The sequence below is a fragment of the Enhydra lutris genome, unplaced genomic scaffold (assembly GCF_002288905.1).
Source record: "Enhydra lutris kenyoni isolate GAN:26980312 unplaced genomic scaffold, ASM228890v2 scaffoldscaffold88, whole genome shotgun sequence".
Classification (NCBI taxonomy): Eukaryota; Metazoa; Chordata; class Mammalia; order Carnivora; family Mustelidae; genus Enhydra; species Enhydra lutris.
This window is the reverse complement of record NW_019154172.1, coordinates 4,159,975-4,172,724: the sequence shown is the minus strand read 5'-3', so window position 1 is coordinate 4,172,724 and position 12,750 is coordinate 4,159,975. Positions and strand designations below refer to the sequence as shown.

The window sequence follows — 12,750 nt, the reverse complement described above, 5'->3', positions numbered from 1 at the left end:
GATGAGATTATCACTCCTGTTAGAGATGGTGTTCCTTTTTTTTTGTTGTTATCACCTCAAAAATTTACTTGTTTATCTATATTTGCTAAAAATATCATCTGCCTCTCCACTCTTTCTTACCTGGAATTAAGTAGTTGTTTGGGTAGCCAAGTGTAAGTAACATTTAAAACACAATGCCTCAGTTATGGTCGATCTAGCTCATTATAATCATTAACTTCATCTTATTAACCATGACCACTACAAAATGGAATTACCACTTAAAACAAGATATTAGCTCAGGCCCCACCATCTTTTGCCTCATAAATAAAATGCTACCTTGCATTACATCAGCTTTGGGATTTTCAAACCACCTAATTGTATCCCGCCCCTTTTAGCCAGGGAATCCATAATTGAGCCACACCCCCAGAACTTCCGCTCCTTGACCCCGCCCCCGGGGCCTCTCCTCCCAAGAGCCTCGCGTCCGCCCCGCCCACTCTTAGCTCAGGGCGGGAAGCACTGGATAGAGGCGCGGATTGGCTGACTGGGGCGCAGCTTGATGGCGTCGGGCTGGCTAGTTGCGGTCCCCGCGGTGTCCCCCGGGCGAAGGCCGCCTTTGTGAAAGGGCCTGTAGCCCGAGCTTGCTGCGGTCACAGGGAGTGGAAAGTGGAGGCACGAGCCTTCCCTTCACCATGAGTTTCCTGATTGACTCCAGCATCATGATTACCTCTCAGGTGAGCTACTGCCTCCCACCCCGGGACCCCTCAGCCACTCTTCCGTGAATTGTCTTCTCGGAGTTTCAGTGGTGCTGGCTGGCCCAGAATCTCGCTGTCCTCGTCCTGCGTCTGGACCTGCCTCTTCGGTTCCCAGAGCTCGGGGAGAGTGTGGGATTTGCTGAGTCCGATTTCCTCAGCCCTCATAGTGGGAAGGCGTCCTGCGGCCGTCCGCGCTCCCCCACCCACCCTGTATCTCCCCTCTCTCTCGTCCACGTTTGGAGAGAATCACAACGGCCTCAGCGCTCGGCGCCGGCGCCGCGAGAAAAGAGCGGCCCCCAAATCCCCCTGCTTCTGGCCTGCGCCTCTCACCCATGGATCGGGGAAGAATGTGGTTCCGCGCGCGGATTACGGAGCAGGCCAATGGGAGCTGGCTCCTGGAGACACGTGGGGACCTTGCTGGTTAGTTGTCAAATCCTGAATCCCCATTTGCAGGAATTTGCCATGGTCAGCTCAGAGACCTTAAAAGTACTTAAGGTTTGGTTTGTGCACCAATACCTCATCCTTTAATACTCTTTCTGCTTCGGATCTTTTTCTTAACCCTCCCTTTTTTACCCATTGGGCACCTTCATTAATTAACACAATCAGCAGGCTTTTATAGACCATTTTATAAAAACTCTGAGGGTACAAACCTAAATAAACACTAATTCCTTGTTCTGTACAAGTTATGTCTAGAAAGCCTCTTGCTTTTTTTAAATTTAAATCCAATTAATTAACATATAGGTATTAGTTTCAGTAGCATGTAACACCGAACTGCTTATCGAAGGTGCCTTCCTTAATGCTGATTACTCAGTTACCTCCCCTCCAGCAACCTTGTTTATTTCGTATAGTTAAGAGTCTCTTATGGTTTGTTTCCCTCTCTAATTTCGTCTTACTTTAGTTTTTCCTGCCCTTCCCCTATGATCCTCTGTTGTCTTTCTTAAATTCCATATATAAGTGAAATCATATGATAATTGCCTTTCTCTGAATGACTTATTTTGCTTAGCATAATACCCTCTAGTTCCATCCAGGTCGTTGTAAATAGCAAGATTTCATTTTTTTTGGTGGCTGAGTAATAATTCCTTTATATACATATAAAGGAATATATATTTTATATATATTGCATATATATATATACACACTATATATATATATATATATATATATATAAATACACTATATATATATATATATATATATATATATATATATCATATCTTCTTTACCCATTCATCTGTTGATGGATATCTGGGCTCTTTCCATAGTTTGGCTATTGCAGACATTGCTGCTATGCACGGGTGCATGTGCCCTTCCGATTACTATGTTTGTATCCTTTAGGTAAATACCTAGTAGTGCCATTGCTGGATGATAGAGTGGAAGCCTCTTGCTTTTATCAGCTTTCATTCGTTCAGCTACTCTGTTTTCTTCATAGCATTTATCGTAGCTCTGATATTTATGTATTTATTTTTTGAGGTCCTCTTTTGTCCAAGTCTTATCCCCCTGCCTTTTAAGTACAAGTACTAAACACAAGTATTGGCTAGCCAACTGTTAATATTTGTAGAAGCTCAGACTATCTAATTATTAATTTTTACCTCCTCATTTCCCCAATAGTTTAGAGTATATTTCAAGTGGCAAATGACAGAAACAGTTCCTTTTGAGGGTTTAAATGAAACTAAATCTTTGATCCAGTTTCCATAGCCCTTCATCCTAATGCTTCTGTCTTTGAAACAGAGCGCTGTCCATGGCTCTTGAAAAACTTTAAATACAGGGGCGCCTGGGTGGCTCAGTGGGTTAAGCCGCTGCCTTCGGCTCAGGTCATGATCTCAGGGTCCTGGGATCGAGTCCCGCATCGGGCTCTCTGCTTGGCAGGGAGCCTGCTTCCCTCCCTCTCTCTGCCTGCCTCTCTGTCTACTTGTGATCTCTCTCTGTCAAATAAATAAATAAAATCTTTAAAAAAAAAAAAAACTTTAAATACAACGTTTTAGAACATATGAAACAAGGAACACTCTAATAAGATAACTTTTAAAATTTACCATCCTTTATATCGTTTTCATAATTGTTTTTATTGGCTGCATAATATTCAAATTTATTAACACAAAAATCTGGACACGTAATTCTCTTATTTTTCTAACTTTCTTAAGCTTTTCTAATTTTTCTAAGGCTAATTGCCCTTCATGATAATTCAGGTTTCAGCCCTACTACTGACTTAGGAAAAATGACAATATTTCAGTAGCTTTTTTTTTTTTTACTCAATTTTTTAAAAAGAATGTGGGTGAGGAAATTGGCATTATATTGTAGCATCTTAAGATTTTTTTTTTTAAGATTTATTTATTTATTTGACAGACAGAAATCACAAGGAGGCAAAGAGGCAGGCAGAGAGAGAGGAGGAAGCAGGCTCCCCGCTGAGCAGAGAGCCCGATTCGGGGCTCAATCCCAGGATCCTGGGATCACGACCCGAGCCAAAGGCAGAGACTTTAACCCACTGAGCCACCCAGGCACCCCAACATCTTAAGATTTTTAACACAGACATAATAAGTTGAAGCCAGAAAGTGGTTTTCATATCTTTTTACGTTATATAATACTTTAACTTTAACACATGAATTCACATGCAATATTAAATATTTAATTCTCTTTACAAGTGAGGAACTAAGACCCAAAGAATCATTTGTGTGGACTGTTCTCTGACCTTAATTTTTATGTAGCTCCTTCATCATTGTTTTGGTATCAGTAAAAATATCACTCTAGAGAGGTTTGTCTTGACTCCCTACCCCCATCACAGTAGCACCCATTCTAGCCACCTTCAATCCCATTTTCCTGTTTTATTTTCTTCTTAGCCTCTATCACTATTATTTGTGTCTGCTATTTGTAAACTTCATGAGGTCCAGGTTATTCTTTCTTATTCTCTGCCGTATTCCCCAGCATCTAAATCAGCTGCTGATACATGGAAGCCTAGTAAATATTAAGTAAATAGAGATGTAGTTATGTTAGAAACCCCTCTTCCTCATTTTTCCTGCTTTATATGAACTGAAAGGTTTAGTTTAAATGAAGTCTGTGGGGCACCTGGCTGGCTCAGTCTGTAGAGCATGCATCTCTTGATCTCAGGGTCATGAGTTTGAGCCCCATGCTAGGCATGGAGCCTACTTAAAGAAATAAAATTAACTAAATAAATATTTCAGACTATTTATTTTTCTTGAAATGGTCAGCTGTTTGTGCCATTCCCCTCGTAATTTCTCTGAATCTCTATCACTGTCCTCAAAGCCCCCCTTTCCCTCCTCATCTCTTAAAACTCTTAGCAGGTAACCTTGCCTTCTATATCAGTAAAAGTGAGGACAAAAGATATAATCTCCTTCTACGTCCTAGGTCTTAATCTAAGCCATTATGTATGTCTACAACCATCCCAGCTGCCTTCCTCCCATGTCAGAAAATAAAGTGCCCCTTACCCCTTCTTAAGGTCATCCTCTCCACCTTTGATCTTAGCGCAGCTTATTATAAAGTGATTAAAAGCACAAGCTTTGAAATCAGCTTACATACTTACATACAAACTTCAGATTTGATCCTGATTTTGACAATTACTATAAATGAATTAACTTCTATAAACCTCAGCTTTCTCTGAAGTGAGGATAATCACACATACTTCAGGTTTTTAGGATTTAATGAGATTACAGTGCTAAGTACTTAGAGTTCCTAGAATATAGTAAATGGTCAATAAATGTTAGTTGCTGCTAATCATAGTAAATTATTAACACTGTCGATTAGCTTTCCTTGTAAACACCTTTGCCCCAAGTATTTTTGCCACATAACTAACTGGTCTTAAAGCAATTTTATGGAAAATATAAACTCACCAAAAATAAAATGGGACATTGATTTAAAAGGACATAATGAAATGTAAAAAATGAATAACAAAATTAAAAAGACTTTATTGTGAAATACAAAATATTTGAATACATCCAAAATATGTAGTGTAGATTCCTTCTCACATGTGTTCACCTGCCCCTTACTCTACTACTTTCTTCCCCAAGGCCTATAAACTTTTTCTTTTCCCCACCTCCTTCTCTAGGCTACTATCTAATGTTTTCTCTTTTTCATACTTTTTATTTTTTTTAATTTTTTTTTAAAGATTTTATTTATTTATTTGACAGAGAGATAGATCACAAGTAGGCAGAGAGGCAGTCAGAGAGAGGAGGAAGCAGGCTCCCCGCTGAGCAGAGAGCCCGACGCAGGCCTCGATCCCAGGACTCTGGGACCATGACCTGAGCCGAAGGCAGAGGCTTTAACCCACTGAGCCACCCAGGCGCCCTCTTTTTCATACTTTTTAAACAATTTTTTATTTTGTTTTTTAATTGAAGTATAGTTGATACACAAAGTTACATTAGTTTGAGGTGTACCAAATAGTACTTGGTCATCCACCAGTCTTCTGAGTTACCCTGTGCTCACCGCTAGTGTAGCTACCATCTGTCACCATACAATGCTATATTCTCTAGGTTGTATCTTTCCCTGTGATGTTCATTCCATAACTGGAAGCCTGTACCTCCCACTCCCCTTCACCCTTTCTGCCCATCCCCCCACTCCCTCCTCACTGGCAACCATAAGTTCTCTGCATTTACGGGTCTATTTCTGCTTTGTGTTTGTTTGTTTTGTTTTTTAGATTCCACATATAAATGAAACCACATGTTATTTGTCTTTCTCATCTGACTTAATTTCACTTAGCATAATACCCCGTAGGTCCGTCTATGTTCTTCAAATGTCAAGATATCATCCTTTTTTATGGCTGTATAATATTCCTGTGTGTGTGTGTGTGTGTGTGTGTGTGTGTGTGTGTGTGTACATGTGTACACAAACACCGTATCTTTCTCATCCTCATATGGATCCTTAGGTTACTTCTATACCTTGGCTTTTGCAAATATGATGCAGTAAACACAAGGGTGCATATATCTTTGCCAATTAGTGTTTTTGTTTTTAATTTTTTGAGGAACCTCGATACTGTTTTCCACAGTAGCTACACCAGTTTGCATTCCCACCAGCATTGTGCAAGGGTTCCTTTTCCTCCACATCTTTGCCATCACTTGTTATTTCTTGTCTTTTTAATAGTAGCCATTCTTATAGGTATAAGATGATATCTCATTGTGATTTTAATTTGCATTTCCCTGGTGATTAGTGATGTTGAGCATCTTTTCATATGTCTTTTGGCCATCTGTATGTCTTCTTTGGAAAAATGTTCATTCAGGTCTTCTGCCCATTTTCAATTGGAATTTTTGTCTTTTGGTTGTTGAGTTGAATAAATTCTTTGTATATTTTGGATATTAGCTATTGGATATATTATTTGCAAGTATCTGCTCCCATTAAGTAGGTTTTCTTTTTCCTTTGCTGTGCAAAAGCTTTTTTTGGTATGGTCCCAGTAGTTTTTGTTTTGTTTTGTTTTTAAGAGTTTATTTATTTATTTTTAGAGAGAGAGGAAGCGAGAATAAGGGGCAAAGGGAGAGAGAAAGAATCTCAGGCTGACTCCATGCTGAGCACAGAGCCCAACACAGGGCTTGATCCTATGACCCTGAGATCATGACCTAAGCAGAAACCAAGATTCAGATACTCAACCAACTGAACCACCCAGGTGCCCCCCAGTTGTTTACTTTTGCTTTTGTTTCCCTTGCCTGAAGAGACCTATCTAGATAAATGTTGCTAAGGCCAATGTCAAAGAGATTACTGCCTGTATTTTCTTCTAGAAGTTTTATAGCCTCAAATCTCCAATTTAAGTCTTTAATCCATTTGAGTATATTTTTGTGTAGGGTGTAAGAAAGTGATCCAGTTTCATTCTTTTGCATATAGCTGTCCAGTTTTCCCAGTACCATTTATTGAAGAGACTGGCTTTTCCCCACTGTATATCCTTGCCTCCTGTGTCATAGATTAATTGGCCATGTAAACTAGAGTTTATTTCTGGGAAACCTATTCTGTTCCATTGTTCTATGTGTCTATTTTTGTATCAGTACCATACTGTTTAGATTACTACAGCTCTGTAGTGTATCTTGAAAACTGGGAGTGTGATACCTCTAGCTTTGTTCTTCTTTCTCAAGATTGCTTTGGCTATTCAGGGTCTTTTGTGATTCCGTACAGATTTTAGTATTGTTCTTGTTTTGTGAAAAGTGCTGTCGGTATTTCTCAGTCTTGGCTCTCCCTAGGTTAATTTGTGTTTATTGTCTCTGTTGCCTTACCCTTTTCACCCTCAGCCCACCTGCAGTCTGTTTCCTGCCTCCATTTCAGTATTCACTGGTTTCCATAGGTTAGCATTGACTTCCAAGTTACCAGATCCTTTGAAAAATTTTCAGTCCTGGTTTTATTGCCCCTCTGCTTCAATTAACATTCATTCAGACTATTTCCTTGTTTCAGGATACCACCCTCTCCTGGGTCTATTCTCTGTCCACTCCTTCTCTGTCACCTTCCTGCTCTGTTCTTCCCATTCCTACCCTCCACTGTTTTCTTGCCATATTGGTTTTCTCACTGTACATACTATTCCTGGGTGATCTCACGTACTTCATACTTCAGTGGTTTCAACTCTAAGGTGTATCTGAGCTCTGCCTTCATAATCTCTTTTGTGTTGACCTGGATGGCCTTTAGGCATTTAGCACATCTTAAATTGAACTCTCTTAATCTCCCAGCCTCGTTTCCAGACCTTTTCTTTATCCAATATTCTTTGTATAAATTGGGTGGCCTCACTCTTCATCATGTATTCCAGACTAGTCAAGCTTGACTCCTCACTGCTGATTTAACCTAAGTACTCAATCTCTTGTCTCCTCTCCAGCCACCAGTGTCTTAGTTCAGACCTTTAGCATCTATCATCTGGACAGCCACAGTAACCTCCTGTACGGTTTCTCTTTCTGCAGTGCGTCTTCTACATGGCCACCATAGTCCATATAGAACAAACCTGGCTGTGTCTTTTCCCTACTAAAATATGACTCATCACCTACAGACTGCAAGCTCCTTAAAGTGGTCTTCAGGCCTCTGAGTTGGTCTCCTGCTCCTCCTCTCTAAGCCTCATATTCAACCACTTCCTTCTCGAAATTTTAGCTTCCAGCAACACCAAACCATGTGTTGTATATACCTCTGTATATTCCCAGTATACTCCCAGGTAGATATCATGCAGTTTCTTAGTTCTGTGCGTATACTCATGTTCTTTCCTACCTGCAAAGAAAGCCAGGTCTTTCTACCCCCATCCCCTGTCTTTTACCTAACTACTGCTCTTTCATCCATGAAGAGAGTAGTTCTTTACTATTTTAGAGGTGGTAGAAACCTTTGAATGTGTGATAAATACCTTAGAGCCTCTCTCTAGAAAAATACATATAACCCTCAAATTTGCACATGATACAAGCTTCATGTGCAGTTAAAACCTCCTTCAACTAAGGTATTCCTAATGCATCTTAAATACATCCTATCTCTCTACATACCTGTTTGATCTCCCTTTTCCCGTATTTTACATTATGTATATATTTCTACCATTGCATGCCCCTTGTGACATTATAATTATTTAGTGTCTCCACCACTACACTTCAAGTTCCTTGAGGGTGGTGACTATCTTACTCATCTTTGTATCCCCAGCACTTAGCACAGCACATATAAATTATCACCAAAAAATTGAGGTTGACTCTTCCTTAAGAACAAACCATCTTTCACCTTGGACCATTTACCTATTCAGCGAACATTAATGGAAAGCCTACCATGTGTCAGGCATTGTGCAGGGTGCTGAGAATACAGATTAATATTCAAACACCCTTGTCCTCGCAGAGCTAACATCTAAGAAAGTGTGTTTAAATTAGACATTACAAAACTGTGTGGCAAATGCTTTGGAAATACAAGATCGAATAGAATTATATAAAAAGAGCAACACATCTTTGAGAGGTCAAAGGTGGCCTTCCAGAGGTAGTAATAATTAAGTTAAGACTTGTAGGGACTGGAGAGAAGTTCCTGTCAAAGGACAATGTGCATGGAAGTCTTTATAGGAAAGAAAGAGTATTGTGTCTAAAGAACCATAGGCAGTTCCGTATGGCTGAAAATACGAATTTGGTGAACATGAGGGACACAAGAGGCTGGAAGAGTCTTCTAAACCATGCTCAAGAGTTTATGCTTCCTCCTAAAGTTTGTGGGAGGCATTAAAGAATTTTATTCTTAACGTTCCTAACAGAAGAAAAGAGGAGTTATGGGGCACCTGGTTGGCAAAGTTGATAGAGCATCTGACTCTTGATCTCCAGGTGGTGAGTTCGAGCCTTACAAAGGGTGTAGAGATGACTTTAAAAATAAGACAAAACTGTTTAAAACAAAAAAGAAAAAAAGAGGAGCTGTGTCAGAGTGTGTGCGTGTGTGTATACAGAGAAGGTTCTGCTCACCAGTAAAAAAAAAAAAAAAGCTTTTAGAACACCAAACAATGCTGTCATGTGCCTACCATCTGATGCCAGCTTGAACCAAAACTGACGAAGTGGGATCCTGCAATCTCTTGGCTTTACATTGTTAGGGAAATCATATTGTGGAGAAGCTAAGAAAGCTCCATGAAAGAAAATACATTAAAAAATCAGTTTTTCTACCACTTTCCTCTTTCCTTTTTTTTTTTTTTATTTTAACTCCTTTCCCATAAAGTTTTGTTTTTCTAAATACTTGCAAACAGGGATATAAGAGGCAAGTTTCACTGGCTCCTTTTTTGTTTGCAAGCTTCTCTAGCTAAAATCATCATCGTAAATTGCAGGAAAAAAATATACTTTTATTTTTGCCTAACATAAACAATGTTCTAAAACATGGATGATTTCAAAAATTGACGAGCATTTTAACACCCTCTCCCAGTGTTGTGGGCTTTAATAAATAGATCTTATATAAGTGGATCTTGTGTTTAATCTTGGAAACAAGTTAATTGTCTGGTTAACAGAACTTTTATCTCAAAATAGTCTGTGTTGGGCATTTCTCAAAAGATTATGTATATTGACATTTGATCTCCTTCTCCTCCAGATACTTTTCTTTGGATTTGGGTGGCTTTTCTTCATGCGCCAACTGTTTAAGGACTACGAGGTAAGAAGAGTTCATTTTGGTTATACTGCTATTGTGTGAATCTATATTGTTTTAAAATGGGCAAGAATGGTGGCTCAGTCCATTAAGCATCCGACTCTTGGTGTTGGCTCAGGTCGTGATCTTAGGGTCAGGAAATCAAGCCCCCTGTTGGGCTCTGTACTTAGCATGGAGGCGGCTTGAGATTCTGTTTCTCCCTCTCCTCTTGTGCAAGTGTGCTCTCTCTCTCTCTCTCTCTCTGAAATAAATCTTTAAAAATAAAAATGAAATGGACAAGAAAAATACCTCTGTCCAAAAAGGGTCATGTTCACTTCCAAGGTAGGAAGTTTTAGCCAAATGAGTACTATATAATTCTTAAATTGGAGACTATGATTAGTTGACTTAAAAAAATAAATAAATAAAAAATAAAGGCAGGCTCTGTGTAACCCAGGAGCAAAACTGACATGCCTTAGTAATATCAGTATAAAGAACAACAGCAGACAGTTATTTTTTTGAAGAGAATTTAATTTACAATGTCTTATAAATGTTCCCATTCATTTGGGTATCTGACCTTCAGTGTTAATAACCTAAGTCATCCTAAATTAATATCAAAATCTTAAGGTTGATCTGGTTCTTAAGCCAGAAGTTCATAGAAACACCAGCCTAGACTGGACATTTCCTAATTAATCCTTATTTAGTGATAAGCTCAATGGTTGTGGACTACTTTTAGGTCGTTTCTAGGATGTTCACCATTAAACCTTTCCAAGGAGTTTGGTTTGTGGTCTGAAAGAGCCCAGGATTCTAGAGAGTCTGCTCTGCTCAATATTTCAAGGCCTCCCAGGCAGGGGAGGTTCCAGAACTGGTCCAAGGTCTGAAGAGTGTTGAAGAAACCCTTTTAGCACTAACCTGTGTGTGTGTGTGTGTGTGTGTGTGTGATCTTTTTTAAATCAGTGCACATCAGGAATTCTAAGTGCTGCTTCTCGCCCTGTCACTTCAGGCTGTGCTTTAAATTCTCCATCCACAAGAGGATGATGGTAATAGTGCCCTATGATTTAGAAATACTACCTACTTCCATCTATTTCTTTAGCTCCAAGCAAGTTGCTATTATAGCCCTGTTTCCAATGACTTGAGAATTTTTTCATTAAGTTTTCTGACTTGTGACCAGATTATTAATTCAATATTTCACGCAAGGAAATGACTTGTATTCTCTATTTGACTTTTAATAGGTTCGTCAGTATGTGGTACAGGTGATCTTTTCTGTGACTTTCGCATTCTCTTGTACCATGTTTGAGCTCATCATCTTTGAAATCTTAAAAGTATTGAACAGCAGGTGAGTGAGTACTAATCAGCCCTTCTCATGAAGAGAACTGTGTGATGAGATGGAAGATTACCTGAATTTCACAGCTGAAAAAATCCACTGTGTGGTTAGTTTAGTCTCAGTCGCTGTAAAAATCATAGCAAGTTTAGGTCCCAATCACCTAGTAACTGGTTTGACACCAATTGTGAAATAAGAGAAAAGAAAAAAAAAGTGACCTTGAGCTCTAATGAGAGCTAATTGAGAGGCCTAATTGAGAATGAAGCTGTGAGAACCTAGGTCCCAGGCTTCACACCAGAAGTTTTATTTTTCTCAGGCTGCTCTTTGAATTCTGCTAACGGCCCTTCATATTGTTGTGCTAATGAAAAAAATCTCTACCTGAAAAGATGAGAATTGCTCAGAGTTAGTTATGAATGGGCTTCTCTGAAGTCTGAACTCCAGCTTTCACTTAAGTTACCTTCGTTGATTTCACAGGTGTGGTCAAGTCTGATTGAACTTAGTCTTCTTTAAAGCATTTTTTAAAAAAGCAACTCCTATTCCCCTCCAAATAACAGGCCCGTTTATTAGACAGCCTGTCCAAAATATTTCTTGCTTGTTAACTGCAAGCTTGAGTTCTTTTAGACCATTGTTTGTGTGTAGAGTACATCAGCTATTCTATGTTGACTTTTGTAATTTTTTATCGCTGTATGGAAAAATCTTTTAATAAAGTGGCATTTGACTCTGTAATCAGGAATCAGTGCTGAGCTAAGCTGTATAACTTGTTCCAGACTCCTGATACTTGAGACTTACAAAGAGATGGTGTTCTCAGATTCCTTTGAGAATCAGAGTTGATAATTAATGTCTCTTGATAAATCAAGAATTTGTAGTATGATAAAAGAAGAATGTATCCTGACGCTTACTTTAACTAGTTCTTTAATAATCCAAACCTTTTTTGGATGAGCAGGATATAGATCCTATGACTGTCAAGAATAGACAAGTGTTCTTTTACTTACTAATTACAAATTATTAATCACAACCGGGAACTTCCACTGCTCTCTACCCAGAGGTCAGCAAGTCATTCTGTAAAGGGCCAGATAATAAACAATTTAGGCTTTGTAGATTATACGGTTTCCATCACAATTACTCAGCTGTGCTGTTGTAGAGCGAAAGCCAGCCAAAGGCGATGTATAAACAAATGGGTGTGGCTGTATTCCAATAAAATGTCACTTATAAAAGCAAGTGTCTAAATAAATGAATGAATGAATGCAGGTGTCTGGCAAGCCATAGTTTGCCATCTTCTAAGTATGAAAAGAAAAGAGTATGCCTCAAATATTCTACAACCAAAATTGTTTTTGGTAGATGATGTCCCTGCCTTTTAACTCCTTTATAATTAATCCATAGAGTAAGACACATCACTCATTACTTTGATATTTATTTCTTAAATAGTTAACCTTAAAGAATATAAGAAGTTGCATTACTAAAATCTGGTTGTTCTTTGGGTGCTTTTTGGGGGGTTGGGTTTGTATAGACTGAGACACATTCAGTTACACCTATTTCTTTTATACTAACACTTGGCCCTACTACATAACAGAAGTATGGGCCTTGATCATGTGTTATTTTGGTGCACTGACTTCATTCAGAATAGTTCTCAAAGAAGAATCTTGGTCCTAACAAAGAGTTAGGACACCTCTGAGCAGTTTGACACCTCTGAGC

The 12,750-nt window shown here is 39.0% G+C and overlaps 1 protein-coding gene across 2 annotated transcripts in view; it reads left to right on the top strand.

The window, feature by feature from the left end:
* The first annotated feature begins 492 nt into the window (after positions 1-492).
* LOC111162009 (G protein-coupled receptor 89A) overlaps positions 493-12,750 on the top strand; it is a 56,896-nt gene continuing 44,638 nt past the window's right edge. The window contains exons 1-3 of one of the 2 annotated variants that reach the window (XM_022526144.1): positions 493-710; positions 9,708-9,767; positions 10,970-11,073. In XM_022526144.1, the coding sequence (XP_022381852.1) occupies positions 669-710; positions 9,708-9,767; positions 10,970-11,073 (206 nt within the window). In that variant the 5' untranslated portion in view covers positions 493-668. The remainder of the gene's footprint in view (positions 711-9,707; positions 9,768-10,969; positions 11,074-12,750) is intronic. The other variant, XM_022526142.1, reaches the window with a different exon arrangement.